General features: G+C 42.5%; 1 protein-coding gene across 16 annotated transcripts in view; it reads left to right on the forward strand.

The window, feature by feature from the left end:
• NFIA (nuclear factor I A) overlaps positions 1–26,525 on the forward strand; it is a 360,430-nt gene that overhangs the window by 254,151 nt on the left and 79,754 nt on the right. For all 16 annotated transcript variants that reach the window (XM_033008836.2, XM_033008837.2, XM_033008841.2 and 13 more), the window contains 3 exons: positions 14,343–14,417; positions 23,817–23,934; positions 26,293–26,420. In XM_033008836.2, coding sequence (XP_032864727.1) covers positions 14,343–14,417; positions 23,817–23,934; positions 26,293–26,420 — 321 coding nt within the window. The remainder of the gene's footprint in view (positions 1–14,342; positions 14,418–23,816; positions 23,935–26,292; positions 26,421–26,525) is intronic.

The following is a 26,525-nucleotide window of genomic DNA, read 5'->3' on the forward strand; positions in this document are numbered from 1 at the left end:
CAAAAACACTGTGGCATTATCTGTCGGGTAGTGAATTTACCTTGGTGACAGATCATTATTCCCTCCTGCAAATGAACCAGATGAAGGACAGGAACACAAGGATAACTCCGCAATACTTTGTATTTTACAGTCTTCTGAATTTAAAAAAACAAACAAACAAGCAAGCAAAAAAAATAGGCAGATATAAATGTAAGGATAGAGAAGCATGGCATGTCAAGAGATTGCCTGTGGCAAGATGTGGGGAGGAAAGCAAATTTTCTTTCAGGTCTATGCTAACATGGTGTATGGACTAAGGCTTGAATTTTATCCCACCTAACATTAGGCATTAAAATGAGGCACCAGCTATGAACCTAAAATCCTCACTCTCCCTCTGTAATCAGTGGAGATAGCGGGTCTTCTGGGAATTCATCTCTCTCTCTGTTGAACCTCAGGGAGGTTTAAAACTAAGATGTTTCAGGTTAATGCTGTAATTGCTCTGGACCTGAGATTATGCTGCTAGAGGAGGTCACCCACCCCTCTCCTGCTCATCCTGAAAAGTCAGAGTAAACAAAGAAAAAGTTTGCTGCAAGAATAAAGGTGGATCTTGCATGGCACATTGACTTGGTTGAACAATTTCTTCGCAGTAGAAGAGTAGACAGTGTATCTACTGCCCACGTGTACTTTCTTCCCTTTCTGTTTTTCTCTTGACTTTTACGAAATGGGAGTTTCTTAGATAAATTATAGTTTTAGAGAACTGTTTATGTGTTCTGTGGAAGAATGTGTCTAGGGATGGGCATACTGGCAGCAAGAACTTCCTCCTCAACTCTTCAGTGAAGTTTTGTTCTAAACTGCCCAAATGAAGCCATTATTCAAAAGTGAAAATGTTCTGTTCCATTTCTTGTTTTCATTCTTTTATGTGTCTGGGGATTAAACCGCTGTGAAAAAGAGCCCATTCTCACAGGATGTCTTGCCTAATTTTGCAGACAAGAGAGGTTCAGCTATTCCAATTACGATGAGATAAGAATCAGAAATGTTGGGATCACATCCATCCTGAGTTGAACTCTGAGTCTTCCAAAATTCATCCATCATTATTTTTTCCTTTATTTCTGTACTTCAGTAATGCAAGCAAAGAAGGAACAGAGAAGAAATGGACATTTATGCATTGTAAACCATAATGGATGGGTTTCCTTTTTACCTGAGTTGCTTTAGTTTAATGTAAAGTTTCCTGTGAGTGGAATTCCTTTTCCATTTTCATTCTTCATGCCTGCTTGACTGCTACTCACCAGCAAAAGGTCTGCCTTTCACGTAAAGTCAGTCACGGTACAAAGTCTCATAGTTCACGTGCAGAGCACTATTAGAACAAGCCTGATGCCTGTCACAGGGCAGGTGAGCCAGGCTGCTAAGCATGGTCCAGATTTGAAGTCCTGGCCCCTGTGGTATCTTCAGATTGTCCCAAACGCATGCAGATAGGGCATGAGACATAGGGATTCAACCCACTGCCACATTTCTGCATCCCTGTGTATCACACTATGCCACACAAGACTGGCTGCTAGGGAGGAGTAAGGGGGTCTAGAGAGGCAAGCCTTTTACCGTGAAGGGAGGACTGCATAGGCTGAGCTGACCAACCCAGCCTCTAGCAACAGATTCATCTCAGGTTCTCACCCTTATCCCGAGAGTGTGTCTGCGTTGCTGGAGGCAGCCTCCTGGGGCAAGACATCTCACTGTTGTCATCTCAATTCCCTGAGGTACCTCCCCTAGAACCACCATATCTGCCACACATGGGATGAGCACATAAAATTAGATAAGGACTAAGGTCCCTCTCTGCTCCTTCTGTTTACTTCGTTAATCTTGAATCCCTCACAATAGACTCACAATTAGTGAACTCGGAGGCCCTCTTTGGGCTGCAGTCTGAGCTGATTACACAGAGAAAATAAATTCAGTCCGTGTTTTGGCCTGACCTTGGCTTGAACCTGAGAAAGTGAATGCCCCTATAACACCAACATGTGTCTGTAAAAGTACAGTAAACACAAACGGGGGTCACTGGCCCTCTCTGTCGTACAGTCCCAGGCCAGGAGTCTAGAGTTTTGGGCTGTCCGCCCAAGTACTTGTTAATAAATGTCCATTCTTAGTCTGTAAAGGAATGTAGACAGGGCATCCTGCCCTACAAAACACAAATTTAGAATAAAACAGAAAGAGTCTCAGTCATCATGCCGAGCTCCGCTGCTGGTCTCCACATCCAGCAGTCTCTTCCCACTGGACTTGTGCTCCTAGTTGGGGACTTGGCTGGGGGAATTATCCACTAATACACTGTAGGTTCTCCACCACTGTCTGTAAGCGTAGTTGCTTGCCCAAGTATATCAGTTCTTGGGAAGTCAGTCGATAAGTCTGTGGGTCTTCCTCTTGATTATTTGGAGGAGTCAGAGACCTGGCAGAGCCTGGTCTAAGAGACAGGAGAGACTGGATCATCCAGTGGAGGAGTTGTGTTGCTTCTAGGGGTGTGCAGTATCTGCCCATGCCTCTTCACCTTCCCAGTGGAGTCAGTCAGAGGCAGATGAGGGGGTGAGACGTCCCTTGTGGAGACTCATCAGTGCCTTTACTAGTCATTCCACCCTTTTCTTCTTTCCTGGAGATGTCCTACAGAACTCAGGTGAAGCTGGTGCAGACCTTGGTGGCCACCCAGAGAATCTGTGCTCTGTGGAAGCACTTTGTTCTCTATTAGCAGGCAATGAGGACAACCCCCTCAGAGTGCAGTGCCTCTATGGAGAGGGTGATGCTGCGCTGGGTGTCACTCTGCTGCCTGAACAGGAGTTGTAAGCTCAGACTTGTTGGGCACATGGTGTTTGCCTACAGTAGCCTAATCTGCATCCATAAGCATCAAGTTTTGTGCCCTTGGTCTTGTGCCAGCTTGACATGCCCCTGGAGAAGCATTACTGTGCTTCCAGACCCATCCCCTTCTATCTTCTCTGCCACCAGTATATCAAAGCTTTATTGCAGAGGCTTACCTTGGTACCCTGCTGTCCAAAGTGAGACAGCCCAGGCGCTGCTGGAGAAAAGCTCATGAGGTTCCCCCCATCTTCCCTGCGGGGATCTCTCAGGGTGGCCTCGACTGAACTTCATGAGCTTGGTAATGTGGGCAGTCAAGGACAGACTATACGGGCGTTGTCATGCTGTGACTAGTGGGAAGTCTCTTCCCTCCCCAGCCACAAGGATAACTAACATGTAAACTTAGTGGAAGTCAGCCTACTTGGGACTAAAAGTTATCGAAGTTAGGAGATTATTGTTCTGTACAAGGAATAGAGGCGTGACAGCTTTCTGGAGAGAAAACTCCAAGCAATACAATGGAAAGGATAGTAGGTAAATAGAGTAACATGATTTGCATGGGGTATATTGTGACTTATGGTGTCAGCAGAGGCGGTGTAAGAAGCAACTCTGAAGGGAGAAGAAAGCCCATGGGGAAAGGTGGAGCTGGCTGATCCTTGTGACTTAACTTCCATGCCCAGCATTTTATTTTCATGTCGCATTTATACTATCTAATCTTCCACAGATATGTATACAGCTTCCATTATCGTGTTGTCCAGCTGCAGTCTTTTAAAAATGTCTTGGTGTGAAGAGAAAGGAGTGCCAGGAAGGGAGGATGAGGGGAAACAACTGATGAAATCACCAGGGTTTGTGTCCATATCGCCCAGCAAAGCAGAGCAGGAAAGCTGCCTGCCCTCGCCTGACCCTGGCTGCACCAGCTCCTCCTGGATGCTGGGCTTTTCTAGAGAATTCTGCCACGTGCTCTGAATATGTGGATTATTCCTATAACTCAAACTAACCTGCAAATTAAAAAACAAAACAAAACACAAATACCTCTTTTTATAGCCCCCCTAATTCTGTGTCCACAGGGCTTGAGACTCCTTCAGTTCAGCTCCAAGCATTTCTGCAGAGTAACCTTGGAGAGTACACTTAGCTACCACCAGCCGAGGGAGGGTTTTATAGATCCTAAAATAATTACAGCATCGCTAGGTCTAGTTGTATAATTTCTTGGCAATATACTAATTAAAACTAGATATTTACACACAACGCTTATTTAAACTTAAGGCTTATTTAAAAGAACCTGCATGCTTATAATAACTATATATCATGGCTTTATTGAGGACCGTGTTTTTCATGCAGATTGAATTCTCGAGCGCTGTTATTAACATAAATGAGCCCATGGCTTTATGTTCAGGACTGAATACATCCAGGGCATCTGAATCATCCTGGTATTTCATTTCACCATCTAAAATTATTTTTAAAATACTACATTTTTTTAACTTTCTGTATTATGTCAATTAGAAATTGCTCTGTGTTTACTAGGAACAGAGAGTCCAGCTGAGCTGAGTGTTTAATGTGATGAATAGTATTAGGAGCTCAAAGACAAGTCAGATGCGTGTCGACACTTATCAAAGCTGTTCTGCTGCTCAGAATGACTGTTCGTGATACTTGTTTCATGATAAACTTCCTCAGAACATGATGTTACTGGAAAAAAAATGATCCACTCTGAGAAATACGCAGGTGACACAGTTGAGTCAGCAGCTTGCAACAGTGACACAGGCTTACGTTTATAAAAATCCCCACTGAACTTTTGTCTTCTGCGTGCGTAGAACATAGCCTTCAAATCTGTTGCCACAAAAGTGTCCCGTTTCTTGTGTTCACTTGGTAGCTGTTTAAACTAACAAAAATCTTCCCACCACCCTGATGAAGAGGTAGATTCCTGAACTTAAAAGTCTTAATGGTCACAAAACTTTCCTCTTTCATAAGTAATTCACCATATAAATGTTAGTATCTCCAGTGACCACTGATACCTCTGGAGAAATGATAAACATGGAAAAATAACAGACCACTGTGGAAACCAGAAAATCCTGCCTCCCGTACGAGAGGGTTTAATTATCGAAGTTGCAAGCATTTCCCCATGCACAAGCATCTCAGCATTCATAGGTGGAAAGTACCTCATGCTGTGTTTGAAATATCAACTGGATTTAAAAGAAGGCTTTGTGCTTCACCATGGACCTTTCTTAGCCTCCCGCAGATGGTCCCTATTGCTGAAAAGAGACATGACTTGTGAGACGGGGAGACCTCCGTGCCGTTTTTTCGTGCTGCTCTAATCCTGCTTTACACCCATAAAGGACTTCAGTCCTTAAGCCCTTACCCTCTTTCTCCTAAATATTAAAATTATTTTCCTGAGTGTCATACCGTATTAAAGCAGAATGAAAATGGGTTTAACAATTGCTGGCATGGGGCTTCTGTACAGCATGTGTGTCACAAATCATGTCACTTTTCAGCAATAGGGCTGCTGCCAGCGGGAGGCTCAGAAATGCTCATGTTAATCAAAAATTTTAATTTCAAATCAAATTGACAGTTTACACATGGTGAGAAATGCTTCTCACCATGTGATATTTCAGTATGCTACACTGGGCAAAATGGGTGCACTTTCCTGTTAAGAATTTTGACTGCAGTATCTGCAAATTTATGGGTTTCAGTGTATTGGGTATGGTGAGTAGTTGATCTAAGGGAGCCCCTTGGAGAATAGGAGACAGAAGGGTTTTCATGCAGCCTGGCACTGGTGAGCTGCTGTTGGCACATGCTGCTGGAGAAATGACAGGTATTCAATAAACATCACTATGGTTAAGAGGAAGATTTAAAGGAGGGAGGGGCTGCAGTGCTATAAACAGGATTTGAAACAAATGTGCTTATTTCAGTCCGTGATTAGTCTGAATACCTAAGTATTCCACACCAGTTTTTAAATATCCTTACATTTATTTTCACACTGGTGTTCTTCACACAGCATCAACAATAATATTTATGGCATTAATATTGTAGCTATATTCTAATTTGAAGTAGTGTAAACCCAAGTAAACTCTGCGTGTATGGAGACACGCTCCACTGGTGTGAAGACCAGAACGTGGCTACGTGTCGCGCTTACAGCATGCAGCCCCAGTGTCAGCTCCTGCAAGCCCTTACTTCTGCCTGCAGCTTCCTAGAAGTCAGTGGACAAAATTCAGGAGGCAAAATTTCAGTTGATACTTGATGAGGAGTAAGAAGAGCAGGGACAGTTGATGGAGCATGTGTGATCGGCCCCGGACAAGTCATAGAAACCAATGTTTTCAGGTTGTACCAGAAATATAATGTTGACATCAAAAAAAAATGACCAGCTGAAAAGAAATTGCCCTTACAGTATTCTCTTTAGGAAGTTTTTCAGCTCTCTGTGGAGTCCCGAGGTTAATGTGATGCCTAGCTCGTGACATTGGGGCTTCCATTTTAAAAAGGCCGTGCAAGGGGGAAAGGAACCGGGACGGCAGTACCCACCTTCTCGTATCCCCCTTCGAGTGCTGCCTGTATTTATCACTCGCTGGCAAGGGTGAGAGGGAGGGTGGGTGCCTGTTGCTGGCAGCCCTGGGAACGCCCTGCAGCAGCACATGCCGCCAGCGTCCCCGGGAAGCTCAGGGAAACCGGGTGGTTTCTCTGGGCTCATTTGGACACTCAGTCGCGCTTCAAACTGCGAAGCCGAACTGGCCTTGGAGATCACAGCTGTCATTGCTCTTGTAACCAGGGTTGATATGAAAATATGAAGATAAATAACTCCTTCATATTATTGTTTTCAGGGAGGCAGGCTTTTCTTTTTATTACTCTTTTTATTGTTGGATGCCATAAATATTCCAGAATTATTATCCCAGGGTAGATTTCATCTCATTTACTTCGAAAGGCTTTTGAGGAGGCACATTATTTTATAAGCTGCCAAATGAGTATGACCATTTATAATGATTTTTCTTCTTTTCTTTAATATTTGCTTTTTGGATTGAGGACCTGAAACAGAAATATGCTAATTTAAGACATCTGTTGTTTTGCAAGCTATAGGCCCCTATCAGTGTTAATGCAATTTATTTATTGAATTGGGTGTATGGTAGGGAGGGAGATTCTAAATTTTTATCACTATATCAAAAAACTGTATTTAACTGATTTTTCACGCACATGAGTACCAAAAAGTACCCTACAATGTTAGGAGTCATCAGAAATTAAAAACCACACCAGACATCTTAGATCTCGGTATGGTTTCCATTGCACAAGGTCCTTACCATGAACTTGAAGGGCTTTCAGTGTTTCAAGAAGACCTTTGTCTTCAAGAGAAAAGAACTACCTGTGTGCCCTCCACTTAGACAAAACCTGACATGATTGATTTCAATCTATGATCGGTTCATTAATGGTAATAAGTTGCCATTAATTCTACTATCTCTGCACTTAAATACAAAACGAGCTGAATCTCCTAAGAGCTGAAGCTTCTGTGGATCTGTGCAGGATCAGGCTGTTGATGACACAGCCAGCCTGATGCCACATTTGCTCTGGTCCACGTTTATTAATTTGCAACCCAGACTCTGGAGCTCAATATGACACATATTGAAATAATAATTAGGCATTGTTATTATTAGAGATTCTAAAATGCCATGAGTATGAAAGGCAACGGCTCAGTGAGCCAGTACATGTGTATTTGTCTTCTGACTCGCCTGTGGAGAACGCCCACCATGGTGGTTTGGGTGGACTCCCTAGTGAGGAGGTTAGAGTCCTTTCTCTGACCGCCTCCCAGCACCTTCAGATGTTGATTCCTGATGGCCACCGAGAGCATACAAACCATATGGAAATGGAGCTGAACTTGAGCACTGGAATCAGAAGTACACCCTCGAAAACTAGCCGTGCTTCACAATTTTACTGTCTGCTAGATACAGACTTTTTAGCCAAAAACCAAAAAGGCAAATCATTTACCAATGGTTTTGCATATTGTGAAGGGTTAACAAAACTTTCATTATCACACTCTATTAAGCCAGGACCAGGAAACAATTTCTAATCAACACTCAGATCTGGGCAGGGATTGTGCAGTCTTTTGTAGGAGGCCTCAGATCTGTGTTCTCTATTCTCACATGCTCACTTCCAGCTGTTGTCATTGAAATCCCACATAATCTCCCTGGGTCAAAGGGCAGTCATCCATGACTGCCGCTGTTAGGAGGTTATGCTGATTTCTGTTGTCAAATATTGGCCCTTTTCTCTTTCAATCACTCCCATTCTACTTTTTTTAACAAGAAAGATCCAGCCTAGAATTGTATTACATGACTTTAAAGTCTTAAAAGTGTTCCTCTATTGTACTAACACGACATGCCCTGGACGGTCTAATCCATCCTGCTATGGGCCACAAAGAAAGTTCTGGTGCTTCTTAAAACCACAGCCAAAGGCAGGTAGGTGAGCCGGAGAGAATAACGGCGTGTGTGACATGTGGCCCAGCAGTTATTTCATAAGAAAATATCTTGTTTGTCCAAGGTGATCTATTGCTGTGGCATTAAATTTAAATTGGAAATAACAAGCCGAAATAGAAGTGGGAGCATTTGTCAGGAAACAAGAGAGGTTTCTGTATCACCTTTAACATGTAATATCTTGCTTAACTCTTCTATAGAAAGTCCATGAATTAAAACTGTGGTGTAATTTACCATTACAGGTTTATCGTTTACAAATTTGAGGAATGCATTTTGTACAAAGTAATTAGAAGGAGGCCGTTGTGCCAGCTCTGGAGATTGGTATTTGGGGTCTGTTGGTAAACGCAGATTTTGTTACAGCTACGTGCAATATTCAGGCCGGTGTACAACTCCCTCATGCTGTCTTCCATCTGAATGGGAGAGACATTCTCTTGGGCAGAGTATGGTGGCTGGGATAGATGGTCTCTTCGATCTCCACATCTTTTTTAGCTATGAAGTTAGCATATGCAGTTTGGCCCTATGAATCCAGCCTTCCATTTCCAGCGTGGGATAGCGCCCAAATATCTCGGTGGGAGAGAGATGCTGCTGGTGCCCCCGGCGGGGTGAGCAGGTCCAGGCGCTTGGGCAGTGGCTGGTCTCAGCCCGCGGTGCTCTCCCCGGGCACCCACACTTGCCTTGGAGGTGGGTGCTCCCCAGAAACGAGGTGCACCCTCCTCCCTGTGCGTGCATGTGGCACTCGGCCGCTGTGCCAGACTGCCTGCAGGACCCCGTGTCTGTGCAGAGGGGTGTTTCTGGAAGGGAATGCGCTCATGGGGCTGCTCCGGCTGCATCAGCCCAGGCTTAATAAACTCACCTTCCACGCTAAGGAGTGTCCTTTCCTTTTTTTGCTGGAGAACACAGATTAGGACTAACTCTGTCACTCCCATCCTCCTCAGCCAGTGCATCCACGGAATAGCTAATCTTTTGGGAGTCCTCGGGGTGATCCGGGTTCTCTCTGATAACATCCCCTCTCTCAAGGCCTGCATGTGCTGTGTGATACAGACATTAATTTTCTAATCAATATTATTGCTCCACATTGTTTGTGAAACATGGGATTATCTAGATAGAGGATAAAACCAAAAGGAATCAAGTTGCACTTTGAGCAGAGAGGGCTTTTCTTTTAATCAGGCATTTGGTTAAGATAATAGGCTTGAGACCCTAATTGATTATTACTATTTTAAGATTTTAAGATGGCTATGTAGAGTGAAATGCTGAACATGAAAAAGGCTTTAGAAATGGCTTCAGTGCTAGTTTGGGGAACTTCTGTAATTTCAAAACACTGAAAGGGGATCAAAGTCTCCTAAAAAGCTGTTCTTCGAAGCTTAATACACTGTCACTTGGACTGCAGTGGAAGAGAAGTAACTGGATTTGGACTTTTTCATCTTCAAAGGAGTAACTCTTTCCCAGTTTTATTCAATCTTAGATTTCAGGAAAACAGCTGTATCTCTGTTTAGAAAATACCTTGCATATTTATGGTGCAATCTAACTATTTTATAATAAAGATAATACTGTTGGATTACACAAGGAAGCCTGCTAATTAAAGAACAATAATACCTCGAGCACCTTGAAAACATCTTCTGATATTCAATTAAGGAACAATAACCCGATGAACTTTAACCTATAGACCATATTCAGACTTTCTACATAAAAGTAATTGCATCAGTCATGATTTTCTCAAGCTACAACACAAGCTCTTGATTGGTAGCTCAACGTCTGAGACTCCTTTTTACAGCATTAATTGGGAAAGCAGACAATACTCTCCCTGTAAACTAGATTTTAGGACGAAGGTTAGTTGCCTTTGTACACGTTTACTCATTGAAATAGGAATGTTTGCTTAATAATTCAAAACAAATAGCATTAGACAACAAGTCCTAATCCTGATTTCTCCTCTGCCAGTGTAAATTAGGAGAAAATTAGGTGAAACTCTATTTGATCAGTGTAGAAAGACTTGTTTAAAACTTCTTTGAGATCAGAATTAGGCTCCAGCAATTCAAGTCTTTTCTTCTGGCTTCTTTACTGGGATCTAAAAGAAGAATATGTAAATTGCATTATGAATTTTCTCCCCAATTAAAGCAGTCATCAAGTTATGGAAAGATGTTTTTCATGTGGTACTTGTTACGGTAGTGTTGCACTGCATTTGTACGCTATACCAAACGCGTGATTGAGTAGTGGCACGTTATTTATTAGTTAGTATCCTGATCTGCTTTACTCAATTTGGTCTTATTAGCCTGGGGGTTTTTAGCCATTGGGGGAAAAATGATCATCCTCATGAGCCAAAGTGTGGTCCTATGCAACGAGCAAACTCCTAGCTGCACCTAGACTTGGGTTGAAGGAATAATCCAACGGTATATTTAAATGCCTGCTTAACTTTGTCAGCCCATCTTTACTTGGCAGGACAAATAAGCATGTGCTTTAGTCAAGCATGTGAGATTAAAATTAAGCACGTGCTTTAACTACTTTGCTGAGTCAGGGCCTGCCTTGGCTAGCCAGGTGTCTTAATTTATACCCAGAATTTCAGGGAATGAGCTCTGTTAGTTTTTTATAAAGTGAGTAAAAATTCTCTCATCCTCATTTTGAACACCTGCTTTACTACCAAGATGTGACTGTCGCACAAAGCTGCAGAGATAACCCGATCATATACAGCAATTTCAATGTCCTATCTTTGGGATATTTAGCAAAAGTATCACAGTACACATATTACAGTAAAGTGCCGTATGAAGAGTAAATCTTGCAAGCTTTCAAGATGTTTAATCATCTTTTCAGTAAAGGAGCTCGTTAATGCTAACATCTGCATATGTAATTGCTTGGCTTTACCTATTTTTTTCTCATTCAGAATTACGTGGAACAGCCAAGCTGATGTATTTTTGCATTTTGACCCCTGTTAATAGGCGCAGAATGTTTACTTCACTTATTTTGTCAATCCTGCTATTTCCCAGTCATTCTTCTTTTACATGTCTAGCTTCTTTGTCCTGTTACTCTCATTTTCTTGTTGCACTATTATCACAGCTCAGCGAAAACTAGTCTTAGGCCTGGATTTTGCAATCTGAACCATTCAGGCAAACCTTTAAACTTTCCCAGAGTTCTACTGAACTGTGAATTCAGAGACTAACTATGCATCGAAATAAGTTCAAGATACACCTCTAAGCCAAGGGCATTGCTTTTATGGGTATCGAGATATTATTAATGATTGGCGAGACGAGCCCCTGATTTCCTAATGTTTATAAGTAAATAACAAATTGGAGAATTGTGAAATTCACCTTTCATTTGTGAAATGTTTATTTTCAGTATTGAAGGATGAAAATCTAATCACTTTCATTGACGTGCTGTTGTTTAATGATTACTATTACATGTACACGCATAAGAAATGCTCCTACAGAAGTTTACATTTCAAGTATACTCAGCAAAATAAGAATAATGAAGTTAGCAGACACAAGCTAACTTTAGTTCAATTTTTTTCATGCCCTGCAGGACCCTGAGAGGTAGAATGTATTTAAAACCATTCTATGGCATTTTCATTTCTGGTTTTACGTATGTTTGCTAGGTTAAGATAATGCAGTTAGCCGTGTGACAATCAGGTTTTCATTGGATGATTACACAGGGCTCTAGACCTTCCCTTAAAAAATCAGCCAAATGTCCTACCATAGCTGTAATTTGCTTTTTGACTTCCACGTTTCAATTTCACCTTCACTCTTAGTGCAGTAGGAACCTGCCTGAGAAATGCAGGTGGAAGTGGACACCAGAGCAGAGCCAGTATGGTGCAGTATGAAAAAACAACACGTGACAGATGTTTGTAGCATTGTTGAATGCACTCCTGGAAGTTGCTCAGATACTGCCATGATGAGCACAGTATGAGAAGTTATATAGCATAGACTGGCTTCCCTACGAAGGGCTCTGCGGAGTAGTAAGCATCCTGGCCCTGATCCAGCAAGGCACTTAAGCATATGCTTAATTTTAGGCACATGAGTGGTTTCAGTGAAGACCTAAGAGAATTATTTTTAATTCACAGATCATTTAATTCAATAGGCAGGTCTGCTGCAGCATATGAAAAGTAGATCTTCATATTAAAAATACTTGGGAAATTGTCAATGAGCAAACATTGTGTATGGCCAGCAACCATTTCTAAAAAGCAGAATTATTTAGTCATCACCTTTTCTATGGTAAAATACAAATCAGATCAGGCAAAAGCATTTACAGATATCTGAGAGCTATTTCTAAGTTGAAAATAAGGAAAAATAAACGCTTGTAAGAACATTTTTTCATTTGAAGTAGAGAAAAATTTATTCTCTTGATGTAAATAAAAACCTTGTTTGCAGATTGAGGAATTTGTTTGTGTTGAATTTCAGCATCAATTTCAATATTTTATAGTACATTTATCTACAGCTGGAGCATGACAGATTTGTGTATATTTATATGTTTGTGTACATAATACATATGTATACACACATACACAAGGATGCCCAAAGATATACATATACACAGTTTGAAAACTCATCATTATTGCTGAAGTATAAAAACATGCCTGATGTAGAAACTTGTCTCAAGTCTGTTAGCTTAGCGACTGCGTTCATCTGGCACTGTGGGATGCTCGCAGAAACAGGAAAGTTCTTCTGTGCAGGAGCAGAATTTGCTGAGATCTTGGCTAGCAATGAACGGCTGACCTCCCTCCAGATCTCTTCCAAACCTTCCCCTGACATGTTCCCTGACGTGTCACCCTCTGTAGCCCTGCACACAAGAGGTAGTTCTTTTACCTCCCGTTCTGCAGGTGGAAGTGGCAATGGGCTATGTTGGGGTTTTTTTAAACAACCCTAACAGAAAGCCGGGCGAACAAATGTGCAGCTTGCATTAGTCCTGTTGCTCTGGTCATTAGAGGGAGGTGTGCAGGTATTGCCGGGATGAGCATGGGGTACAGTAGAATATACTGAGCATAGGAAAATCGTGCCGAATCTGACAAACAATTAGCAACGGAGCAGATGGTGCCCCTGCAAAACATTCAATAATATATGTGTGCGTGCGCTGGAATCAGTGACTCTAAGTAGGACAACCTAAAAAGGTATGCCACTTATCCTGTGGACAAGTAGGACTTTACAGTTCTTTTAATAATCGCTTTATCCTGAGATTTCTCCTCTGACCCTGATTTCAAAAGCAGGAGGTCAGTCTGGCTGACTAACTGCAGACCTCTAATTGAAGTCCAGCTATGTCCCGCGTGAACTGCTGTATCCCACTCCACACACATACACTGGGTTGCAGCCTGAAAGCTGCTCCTTTTGTAATTGATCATACCCGTGAAAATTAAATGAACATTTGGTGGTAGGCATGTTTTCAGAGAAGAAGGAAAATACTGTTATGTAAAGTGTAATAACATTTTGATACCAAGTGTAGAGGCATTCCTTGCACAAGAGAGGCGAGCGTGGAAGCGTACGCCCTGGTTCCTAAAGACAGTCCAAAGCTTAAAGTTAATACTTTTCTTATGTGGAGATTTATTTTTCTTTTTGAAATCTAGTTTTATATGTTAGATTTTGTTTTGTGATGGGAAAGGCATTTATTTAATTTTTTTTAACCAGCTGCTATTTTAGGATTTCCCTAGTGTAACCTTAGAAAAATGAAGAGTACATCTTTAAATCTTGTTTTGTTTGAATGAATGGGTAGATAATCCTGATCAGATGTTTCTTTAGAGAATAATGTTTAAAACGATTATGGAACTTAGCTGTCCTGTCTGTTTCCTAGGTACAGTATTTTCATTTCAATTGTGAAGTCATTAGGGGTCATCCAAGGTAACTGTTTATTAAAATAGTCCTCTTTTGTTTCAGATTTCCTGTTGAGATGCTTTAACATGTAAAAATCTCCCTGCTGATGTGTCATGTTAGCTTTCCTAACCTCTAGATAGAAACCACAAAGCAGCCTACATAGCTGTATGACTAGTTACCCACCTACATAAACAATAATTACTGCTAAGTGGGAAATTAGATGTCACATTTTAAGTCTAAATGAAAGTAAAGTATTTGAGAATACTGTCATTAAATGCTTAAAGCTAATCGCAGTTCTCTCACTCTGTTTGTTTTGTAGGACATTTGGGCTTCCAGGACAGTTTTGTCACATCAGGTGTTTTCAGTGTGACTGAGCTAGTAAGAGTCTCACAAAGTAAGTATCATTTTGTGGCTGGTTTATGTGGTTTCTGCAATCCCAGTTTTTTTCCTTTGATTCTTATCATGCCCCTTCCTCAATTCAGAAACAGTGTCTTGAAAATCGAGATTCTATTCTCCCGGATTCTCGCCAGAGGACAGTGTTTATGTGCCACACCACATCTGTTAATGTAGGGAAATAAAATAGCATAATTTTTAAAAATAAATTTAAAAATATTAATTCTGCAAACTTGCATGTGCAGGTTGATAAGCTCATCTGGTACCCAGCTGAAAACAGGCAGGCCCTGTATCAGAGTGCAGATAAATGCCTACAAAGATCAGCTTACCTGGTGGTACCCTTGCAGGATCCAAGAACTGTATTTTAATCAGACCTCTAGAAGCGACATGATCTGTGCACAAAAGCCTGGAAATTTTCCTATGCCTCTTTTGCACCTTGTGTTCATCCATGCCATGCGTACATGTGTTTGTACACCTGGAAATTGATGAACTTGTTAATAATTCCAACACCTGTACCAACTTCAGGTCCGATAACCTCGGTTGTGCAGAGGCATACATCTTGACTTCTCAAGGCCTGCATTTTCCATTAACTATACGGAATTCTGTCTTCTAGAAGGATTTGTTTTTTGACCTTTAAAGAATGCTAATGCCCCCAGCATGAATGACACACTGCAGCATGATCATTACAGGCTTGTCAATACTCACTAACAACAGTGAATTAAGAGTACCTGTCACCACCCTGTTCCATTGATCAAAGGTGCATTGATTGTATTTCGCTATGACATAATCCAGATAGTCCAAGGAGAGAGTATGGACAGTCTCTTGCAGAGAGACTCCTGGTGACCCAGGGCTGTAGGTATTAGTCTTTCAGGGATCTTTTCTGCAGCTGGTGTAGAGCTATGCAGTAACACCACATTGTCACCAATTACCACTGCTCCAGGTGAATGACTCAAGTAGGTGCCCCTTTACAACCTTAGGGTTTGTAACCAATCTCTTTAGCGCAGACAGTGAGAAAAATGGTTCTCCTCCTAGATAGCAGGAGTATTTGTGTATTGGCTCTGAGCATGTAGCTTAAGTCCTTCTAGGGCTGGAATCTAACTGGCACAAACTTAGCAGAGGGTCTGTGGTTTTGAGTCAGAACACAGAGTTTCTGTAAGGATTTTCCAGTTTTATTTCCTCTTTCGGAAATACTTGCATTAGCTAGTAAATTGGCTTTATATTCAAAAATAAGATGCTAGAAGGAAAGCATGGCAAGTGGGAGATAGATGAATGTCAGAGCTATATGTCCTGGAGAGGGAGAAAAAGTTTGAGGCAAACATTTCTCCTGAGTGTTCTTCCTTGACAACTGGTAGGAATTTTGTAAGGACAAAGTTAAGAGGACTTAGATGTCAAGAGGAGCTGCTGAGTGCTCAGCACATTTGCAAATCAGTTCACTTACTGAAGTGCTTAAATAGGGACTTTGACATCTAAATCACTGTACTGTGCACACTAACTTGCTGGTACCCGCCGCCATGGTGGACAAAACCAAGTTATCACCAGATTTGAACGTCTCCGTGTTATGTCGCTCTATTTCAGTGTGACAGCGTAAGGCTTTTGAAGCCCAAAGGATTCACCCTCCCCCTCTGCAAGGCATCCCACTTCACCACAATCTTATCTTGGGGTGCCCTATACAGCAGAAGTGCCTCTGGACTCTGTCAGCCATGCTCCATGTGTGCACAGGACAGGCTGCTAGAAAAGCATCCCCGTTCAGGACTTGAGCCTTTACAGGCAGCCCCAGTCCCAGCCTGGCTGAGAGTCTGGCATTGACCTCATGAGCATCATGTTTCATGCTTATTAATTTTCCGTGATGTTTTATTGTAACTAAACTAAAACACTGTGTATCAGAAATCCTAGCACTTAGCGTGTTTTGCAAACTATGAGCTGTGTCTGAGACGTTCCCTCTGCTTGCCGTTGAAGTGCACCACCTCCAAGGATGGGGCACCTGTGCGCAGGAAGAGCAGGGCAGGCATGACCTTTATCGGAAATAAGAAAGGAGGTGTTGGTGGGGAAAAAAAAAAAAAATCAGCTTTTAACTGTTCCAGACACAGGGGTTTGCACTCTTTTTCATGGGCTCTTTAATAATCCTGGGAGGTCAAGACTTCAGTTTTATATCCTGTCTAGAAGCCAGCACCTCTACCAAAAATAGTGTCCCCAAAGCATATCGGGATATCACTTCAGAACTGACTCAGAGGGAAGAGTGCCAGCAACTTATTTAGCTACACTGCTTTTGATAGCACCCTGGATTTTCCTTGGAGATGCCCCAGACATGTACTGACCAGCCGTAACCTTGTTTACTTTATGAGGTCTGAGAAGCCCACAGCCTGATACGCCGTGGCTACCCAGTAGGATATGTTTAGTGTAGAGTCTAGCAGCAAATTCCCAGCGAAGTCAGTATGAATTCACATGCTCATATTCAAAGAATTATTTAACATAACAGAGCAACAAAGTAATTGCTGCGTATTTGTCTAAATTGGCAGGCAAGGTCTTCTAAAGTCTGTGTTTTTCAATGTAACCCTTGCTGTGTTGTCTACATGTTCCTGTGTCTTGACCTGAGACCAGTCCCAGTCCGTGGGTTACTTTCATGTGGGGGAGCTCAGCTTACGAACAGCCATCATCCAGACTCACCAGCAGCTATTAACCGTCTGTAGCTTGAGTAATCAAAATGTCCTCAGTCCATTCTCTTGTTTTTACTTTCTAAAAAGTCATTGCTCCTTCAGAAGCCACCATGGCTAGGGAAGGAGCAAGCCTGCCTATCCATAGTGGGCCCTCACGTTTAATCTGTGCTCTTTTCCTGAGCGTGCTCTGTGTTTGCTTTACAAAGAGGTCATCTTTGTGTATGCCCATTGTCATTTTTCTTTCCATGCCTGCTTTTGATAATATGATGATAGAAGTGATTTCCCACAGTTTTAACTGGCCTGTAGCTGCTGTTATCTAAAATTAATCTTATGAAATGTTGTTGGTAGCAATTATGTTCCAGGTTTATTTAGTAAAGTTCCCAGAGGTCCACATGACAAGGAGTCTCAAGTAATAGGCAGTTGTCACCGTCATGCAAATTTGGGGAATGAATTAATCAAGCGAAAGGTCAGCTGTTACCATTATCTATCTTACCTATCAGTGCTGATCATCACAGTTTCTGTGAGCTATTGAACAAGTCTAGACTGTTTTGGTAACAGAAACTTGCTTTCTTCAGTCCTACAGATGCAGATTTTCTTTCAAAATGCTACCCAGCTATTGAATCTTGCAGAGCCTAGTAAAACAGAAACTAGATCATAAATGTTCATCTGCAAAACAGATAGATCCCTCTCCACCCCATCTAATGTGGATGTTGCAGACCACGCTGTCAGTTCTCCTACATTATTAGCAGGCAAAGGGTGTGAGCTCCTTTCGAAGTTGTCTGTCACCCCAGATACTGGGGAGACCCTTTCAGATAACAGAAACTTCATTCTTCCATCTCTAGAGAGGTTTGGGCTGACAACAAAGGGCTCAGAAGCAGAAGCGTTGGAGATGTACGGGTTTTGTGAACTGACAGCCAGCTGTTGGCCAAGCAAAACCTTCTCTCCCTCTCTACCCTTGTTAGGAAAATATTCCACTCACTGTGTGCAGCTATCTGCAGAGCACTGGAGGATACCCTCTGCAAAAGGTGCCGGCAGAGGGGAGGCTGTCATGCCAAGCCACTGCCAAGTGTACAGTCCCGTTCGCTTGGCAAAGGCTGGGAGGCCGTGGCAGGCTGGAGCAGGGAGAGAGGCATGGGGAACACTGTTCCCTTCTTGGCTTTGAGTCTGCACCATGTGCTCTTGTGCAGAGAGCTGCTGGGAAGATCTCCTCCCTTGGAGGTCCTTCAAGCAGCCAGATAAACTGCACTGCCCAGGATGTGAAGAAAGATTTAGGATTTATGAACATTCACTAGAGCCAAATCAAACATATTTGTTTTGTGCTGTGTTATTTGTCAAAATGACATCATTCTTCATGCTGATAAACAAGGGAATTCTGACTGCGCCCTGGACTGGAAATGCCACGCTTTGTGTTTTAAGATGTTAGTTGTGTGCAGTGAGGATCTGTACGGAGCAAGTGGGGTGACTTTTAATCCTTCTAATGAGCCGGTGACAGCACAAGCACACAAGTATGCATGCAGTTCCTGACTGCTCCTGTATAAACACAGAAATTGTCCAGCTAATTATCCCTGAGACAGTTACATTAATTCCACAGGTAAGAGGTGCTTTTGTGGCCAAGGCATTTTGGAAAGCTCAGGATCCTGCCACACCGAGGCTTTAGCAATGTAGACAGGGGCTGAAGCTGTTCTTGTCCTGAGACTAGAAATGAAAGTAATTGCCACTGCTCCAGGCGTGGGTGCGATGGAGGAAACGCAGCTTCCTCATGCCTTTCGTCCAGTGGCCAGGTAGAGCCGAAACTGCAGGGAAAGTCCTGAAAACCCCAGCATGTCCTGGATGCCTGTGGCAAGGTGTGAGGTGCCGCGGCTCCTGTCGTGAGTCTGGGCCAGGCAGGCGGCTGCGAGGGGCAGGGAGGATGCTGCTGTCTTCTTGTAGCTCAGGAGATGAGAAGAGTCTCTCCTCCACGCAGACCATGTGTGTGAAAGTCGGGGTATAATAACACAGCTCTCCCTAAACGGCAGCTTGTGTGTTTTTCTGCTATACTAAGCATTACAGTAGTGAAGGTAGTTAAAGTCAGCAGCATGAAAATTAACATTTAAAAAGATACTCTATATTCCTTAGTAAAGCACTGCTATCCAAAACACACTGTGTGGGCTTGGGTATGAGAGGAAGAAAGAAAGATTATAATAAAAAATAGACTGCAGGCATAGAGTGAACAGTTGCCGTGACCTTGCCTTTTGTATGCCATTACACAATTCAATGGCAGTCCACTCAAACCTTGCTCTCGATCAATATCCTATTAAAGCAGCACAAAAAGTCTCTATAAACTTAGTGGTTAGCTATGTTTATAAATGGAACTCAGCATAATTAGATGGTCAATAGCAGGCTGTACTTGTAATTTTAAAATGAACATCACACATTTCATATCTGTTGTATTCGGCAAAACCTCTTTGAATCTAACGATATAGTGTGTAGGAAACAAAGGCCTTGCAAAAAAAAAAAAAAAGCCACCCAGCTCCCCTTTCCTCTCGGCAGCAGCAGCGCAGTGTGTTTCCCTTTGTTTATGGAGTCACAACACAGGAAAAAGTTTATTAGTCAAATGTCATGTTTCTCCCATTTAACCTTAAACACATTATCACTTTGCTGCAGTGTTACACATGTAATGATCTTAGTCACATCCCAGCCCCTTTGTGAAAATAAATACATAAAAATGGAAAAAAGAGAAACTAAATATTAACATGACTAGAAGAGAGTGCCGTATTCCAAGGAAGACAAATGCCAGCCAGGCTGGTTTTATTTAGTGGGTTTCCTGTTCTGTAATTCAATAAATTTTTCAAAATAAATATTCCAATTGGGTTAAGTCAGAGGGCTTTCTGTTAATTTCTCTGTTATTTTTCTTGACATTGCGGGTGAAGATCTGAGCTAACAAGCTGGCAGTGGAGGGAGCAGGCTGGCAGCAGGGGCGATGCTGCCCCGTGTTCCCCCGAGCAGTGGGCGCTCAGGCAAAGGCATCCACCTTCCTCCTCCTCCTCTTGGGCAAGCTAAGTCCTCCTGCCCCTCAGAGCGAGTGGAACAGGGATGATTTTTGTGATTCCCATCACTGAAATGGGAGCTGAGGCCAGCATCAGTTTGTTTGTCCTGCGCACATCAGCGGGCTGGGTGTTAGGGGAAGAGGGGCCCTTCCTCCTCGCCCCCCCACCAGGTCAGAGCCCTGGGTCAGAGGACATCTTGATGCCGGTATGTAGGTGGAGACTATTGTTTTGACTCGCAACTGCAATTTCTGACATCCTTTCCTGTTTGGGAGATGTTCCTGAGCTATCAGAAGGTCACTTTGCCGCAGAGCATTTCTTAGGGGGGGAAACGGCTTGTTTTTAATGTCATCACCCGGAGTTTCTGCAAGCTGCAGCATGTAACAGCCGCCTGCACTCAAGTGGAGCTCCCCAACCACACCGGTGCTTCACGTGGGGCCAGAGCGTGTTCCCGGGGCATAGGAACAGGGGTGGAGGGAGGCTGCGTGGTGGATTGTCAGATTTTGGTAGTCCATGAAGAGGTTTGATTTAGAGAGAATTTTGCCACCGTACGCAGCGCTTTGATCCCTTTGCTTGCTCCCCAGAGCTGCAGCCTTTGCAGGGAATCCTGCAAATAAATGCAGGCGTTCCCTTCCCAGCAGCTTTCTGGGCCTGTGCGAGGTGAACAGTCCACAGAGACAGTGTGAAAAGCCGTTTGGAGCAGGCTCGGGTGCCTCCTGGCTGGACTGGCAGCACCCTGCCCGCTCCCGTGGTGCGTGGAACTGCAAAACACAGGGGTGACCGGAGGACCGGGCAGGAGAAGCCCAGGGCAGGAGGTGTGAGGTGTGGCTCAGCCCAGGCCGAAGCAGAGACAAAAAGCACACACGGCCTCAACCAAATTCCAGCCGGGAAGAGGAAGCGACCTTCCGCCATGCGGATGAAAAGCATTAACCTCTTCCTGACAGCCAGGGTGGGCCCTACACGTCAGCACGTTGCTGCATTTTGCGATAGTAAATGGGTTAATTGAAAGCGAAGGTACAAATACCCTTTACTGAAAGACAGGCACTGAATATGTGGTGAGGAGGGATTTCAGAGCAGCTTAGCCCCGTGCAGCATTTGCCACAGCACTTGTAGAGCCGGACACCTTTAGCTGACTGTGGCCTCTGTGTAAGGACTGCCAAGGGGTTGCAGGTCCTCGCTGCCGTAGGCCAGCCAGGCATTTCAACCTCTGCTGCTTAGGTCTGTTGGTGTATATTAGAGGTGGCTTTTGTTCTTTCACCCCCAGGCTGCAAACAGGCTCTTGAGGGTGGCAGGGTGGTTAGGCCTGTGGCAAACAAAGCATCCTTCATGTTTGCTACCCAGGCGGAAATTACTGTGTGATTAGCCTTACTTTGTGCTGAGTTTACACAGTGTTAGGAATACGTTGTTCTTACCCCACCCCTGCTCTGGAGATACATTTCACTTTCCTATAGGGCCAGTTCAAGTGTTGGAACAGAAATGTCCAGGATTTAGGGAGAGAGCGAAAAACAGAGAGGGGGAGTGAAAGAAGAGAAGCGTTATCCAGATACCAGTTTTTCTTCCCTATCTGCTTGGAATAAAACTGTTTCATAAATCTTGCAATGCTGAGGAAATTCATCGTGCCTCCGAAAGAAATGATGCTTTAATTTAGTGCTTGCCTTTTTACGTTCCTTTTTGGAAAATAGTATGCTTAACCTGTAAGTTAGGCTTTGGTAGGCAGAGGGTGCAGGGGAATTGATCAGCAAAGGGTTTACAGAGCACAAATCTGTTTGGCAAGGAAGTTGCTGAAAACTGTGGAGTAGATGCTGCAGAGAGTACCTTTATGATTGATTTCCATTCAAGTCAGACTGACTGCAGTGTGGTCATTTTTCTAACCCATAACTGCTCACACTGCAGCAGTCTGCTATCTGCAGGGTGTCTGAATTATAGCAGTCCATGTCCGTGTTACCTTTTACACAAATTACTTACACCGGTTTCTTTTTCCATGCAAATTCATCAGTTTTACAGCCTCTTGTAGCTGCTGTCAGGAAACTGTTGCAGAAAGCACAAATTGATAAAATGAGTTAATTTTACTATGCTTAATTTTTCTTTCTTTCTGTTAACACACCCTCTCATATACCCAGTGTGCAGGAAGCGTGTGATAGTTAGTAGAAGATAACAAAGGATTGGAGTGTTCTTGTCATAAGTTATTTCCCAGCTTCATTCCTTTTAATGACCATTCCAGATTTTCTCAAGTTTTAATGGTGTTGTGTGTTTTCCGTCCCATGCTTTTAAAAGTCCGTGGCTATCCAGGCTGTTCTCTTTCTGACTCAATGACGTTCTTAAAAGATCCTCACCAAACAACAACTAATTGTCTTGTGGGGATGATGAGGCAGCTGCAAAGCTACATTATTCCTCTGTCAAATCTGACATTGTGAGCTCCTTAAGACTTGGGGTAAAATACTGGCCCCATTACAGTCAATGGCAGCTCTCCCAGAAGCCTGCGTTTCAGCCCAGACATGTTAGCTGGGTGATAGGAGCTATCCTGTCTTCATTTCCTCACTCCTGCCCCGTTGGAATGAAAGATTTTTTCATGTTTGAAAATGGGCCAGATTCTCAGACCAAAGATTAAAATTGGCTCAGCATCCTTGTGTGGCATTGAGACTGCTTCGCCTTTGTTGCTGTGAAGCAGGGCTCTCAGACAATACATTCCAGGCCAAGCTTGTGCATTTTATTGTGCAGTGCGTCCTTTTTCAGATGTCTCTGAAATGTGAGAGAAAATCATGATCAGTAATTGTCAGCTCCCAAAGTTATATTGTCCTGTAAATAGCACTGGAACAGTGACAGTGTGTATGGTACCATTTGCCATGTAGTAGCTTTTTTTTGTAAAATGCATTATCTGTTGACTTTAACATTTAACTGCTCCATTCCTTTTCTGTTCCAAGAAGAATACAGCACATGGAGTTCATAGGCTTGTGCCTGCAAACTTCAAGGTGTGTAGGAATTCATAATGTTTTAATGTAAAACCAAGGCTCTAGGCCAGGGAAATTAAGGTATTCATGTCCCTTACAATAAAACTTAGCTGCTGGATGAGGTAATGAGAGGTGAACAGTGGAAGATAACTGCTGGATGAAAGTTTTTGAGAATCTTATGTCTCTAGCTCTGATTTAGCTGGAGGAGAGGCCAGAGAAAAACTCAGATGTTCACAGGCAGAAAAGAACTCGGGTTTCTCATCTGCTTTTGTGCTTTCTCCAAGGAGCATTTGTAACCTCTGTGCTTGTAGATGTACATCACGTATATACCAAAGGTCCTGAGGTGTGTATTACCCTGCCTATACTGCTTATAGATTATGCCAAGCACACTACAGGGATGATGCAGCCAATTTGTAACTATGCCAATAGATGCAATGTTGTCCTAAAAGCAAAAGCAACAAGTTTCATTAAATGTTAGAAGGATATTAATAGAAAAGCAGTGCTTAAAGAAAGACTTGACTTTTTTTTTTTTTTTTTTTTTTTTAAATAATATCTTTGGAGGAATGAAAGAAAGAGTCTGTGTCATGGAACATTGTATTCTTGATAAAATTTACATCTTCTTGATTGCAATGCCAGTTGCCATTAGCTTAATTTCCATGTCCCACCTGTTCTCATCATGAAACTAAACACACTCATGAAGAAGAAAGTGATTTTGAAGTGCAATTCATGCCTTATTCACATGACTTACTGACTGCAATCTCTTTTGTTTCCCCAGCACCGATAGCTGCAGGAACAGGCCCTAATTTCTCCCTCTCAGATTTGGAAAGTTCTTCATACTACAGCATGAGCCCAGGAGCAATGAGGAGGTCTTTACCTAGCACGTCCTCTACCAGGTAATTTAATCTCTGCCTACTAACAGGTTACTTGGAAACCCAGGCCAGCATCATTACTCATCTGGGAAATTAACCATTAAATTCTTTGACAAGCTGTTTGGAGGCCTCAAGATGTGGAGCTGTTTCAGATTCACATCGCTGAACGTTCAACTGGATTGCTGTTAAAGTTCTTTTTATATGTACAAGCTTCAATGAAAATCTGCTACATTGACTTGTATAACTTCTGAATTGTATCTCGGTGTATCAGGAGAAGTTCCACTGGAGCTGTTAGAGTTTCACTTGTGGCAGAATAGAATTTGGAGCATATTGAGGTGTGCCACTTTGTCCTAGCAGGAAAGTCTTAAGCTAGACTTACATGCATTCTTTATTGTAAAAGGTGTTATCTGTGAGACTAACATCATTTTAGGACCTTGGCCTATAATGCATTTTAATTTTCATCTAGCATTTAGAAATTTGTGACACTGCCTTTGGAAAACTGAATTGTTAATGCAGATGACTACACAGTCTGATTTTGATTTTGGCTTAGATGCCAACTACCTAACAAGGATATTTTTTATTTTTTACCCTTCACTTTAACCATCCATAAGATTAGATTTATAAACAAGCCTAGTTACTCTAGTAGTCTTGAACACTATTAAGGAACCAGATTGATTTTTTTTTTTTTTCCCCCACAGCCAAAATAGATCACTTATTTCAAAGACATGACAAGGAAGTCTAACTTCAGCCCAGGGTTCTTTTACATTTTTATCTCAGTTTGTAGTGTCATCAGCTTTGCAGTAAGCAAGTTCACATGGAAAAAGTCTCTACAGTTTGAATATAGCTGTTGTTTTTATTAAAAAAAAATCTTTAAAGAGAGGTTCTTAGCAATAACTTCTTACAGTTTGCAGTCATTGGAATAATATTCTACATTTTGCATTTAGTGTGCATATTATGAAGCTTGGTGACTACCATTCCCATTACACATCAATTAAAAACTTTGTGCTCTTTCTTTTTGCATGTAAACTGCATACCCTACAGTGCTCATCATTAGCACTATTCTCAGGTAGAATTTACTTGTGACTCCAGAAGCAACAAAGTGAGATTATTAATGTTACTTAAGAGCTCAGTTGTTGCTCTTCTATTCTTCTGCAAATAGCTACCACTGATAAGGAGCTAATTATAAACAGCATGGGTAGTTAATAACTTGGTAATATGTTTGTTTTCCTCTCATTAGACTGTTCCCAGTCAGAAAAAAAAAAATATTCCTTAAATACACAGACTCAGCAGAATTATCAGGCGGTAATTATATTGTATGCACACAATTTCCCCTATTGACACATAACAATTCTCTAAATTAAGGAATGGCCAAACCTGCATTCCATGCATACCACAAGACTTATTCTTCCTGTTTCTCACAAACTGATTTTGCATACCCGCCAGCTCCTACCTGTGCAGGGCTTCGGGTGGGGAGCGGCGGAGAGGCTGCAAGTTTTAAACCAATAGAAATTGCAGTGCAATATTTTATGTCTGTTAAATATGTTCCCCCTACACAGAGGACCCTGTTCTTGAACGCCTTAAATCTTAATAGAATACAGATTTGGTGAAAAAAGTTAGCTGACCCAGTCTTGGAAAAGTACTTAGAAAAGAAATTCTCGGTAACGTCCCCATGCAGTCTGTGCAACTCATTATAGAAAATAGAGCCAGGCTAAGTGTCTTTGGCTTTGGGATCCTCTCCCTGCAAAACTACTGCAGTCTGAGTCAGGGGCCACCAGAGACCACTGAAAGGGCTCTTCTGTCTCCTGAGCCTCTGGCAAGGGAGGGGTGGTGTATCACAAGGGAATCTTTTAGTACTGACACTGGTCAGAGGTACCTGTTGGGGGACTTTTATGCTTGGTGGCAGACAGTTACAGAGTAAAATGCTTATACTTGTAGAATAATGTGAACATTTGAACCAGGAATCAAGAAAATTGCACAAATCATGCAATACAGATTAAATTATTGACTTTTTATTTACCTCTGTGTGCTTTGAAAAATGTCCTAGGTTTTGATCTGTTAAAGCCTAAATCTCAAACTATCTTCTAGTTAAACCAACGCATGTTTAGGGTTTCAGTCTGGACTCTGTGAGAGTTTGTTCTGTATCTCACTGAAGCTTAGTCGTTGGCAGTGAAGCAAATGAGAAACAAAAAGTGGATGCTGAGAAGTTGGGCAGGCAGGATGGCTGTGCAAGACTCATACCTTCCCTTTCTCGGGGCCCTAACATGTATTACAGTTTCCATAACCAAGTTAGTCTCAAGCAGGGCTAGCAAGATATGTCCCAAAAGAAGTGCCTTTGTTCCTTTCCATACATACAATATTTATCACGTGCTCTTACTTTCTCAGCTCTACAAAACGTCTCAAGTCTGTGGAGGATGAGATGGACAGTCCTGGTGAGGAGCCGTTTTATACAAGCCAAGGGCGCTCTCCAGGAAGTGGCAGCCAGTCAAGTGGATGGCATGAAGTGGAGCCAGGTAAGCCACAGCTTTCAGGAGCCCGAGAACATGATCTCCAGTTGCTTTGTTCTGTTATCAGAATACACTGAATGCTGTATAGAAAGGTGATCAATTTTAAATGTC

Source organism: Tyto alba, unplaced genomic scaffold (assembly GCF_018691265.1).
Source record: "Tyto alba isolate M040663 unplaced genomic scaffold, T.alba_DEE_v4.0 Super-Scaffold_1000006, whole genome shotgun sequence".
NCBI lineage: Eukaryota > Metazoa > Chordata > Aves > Strigiformes > Tytonidae > Tyto > Tyto alba.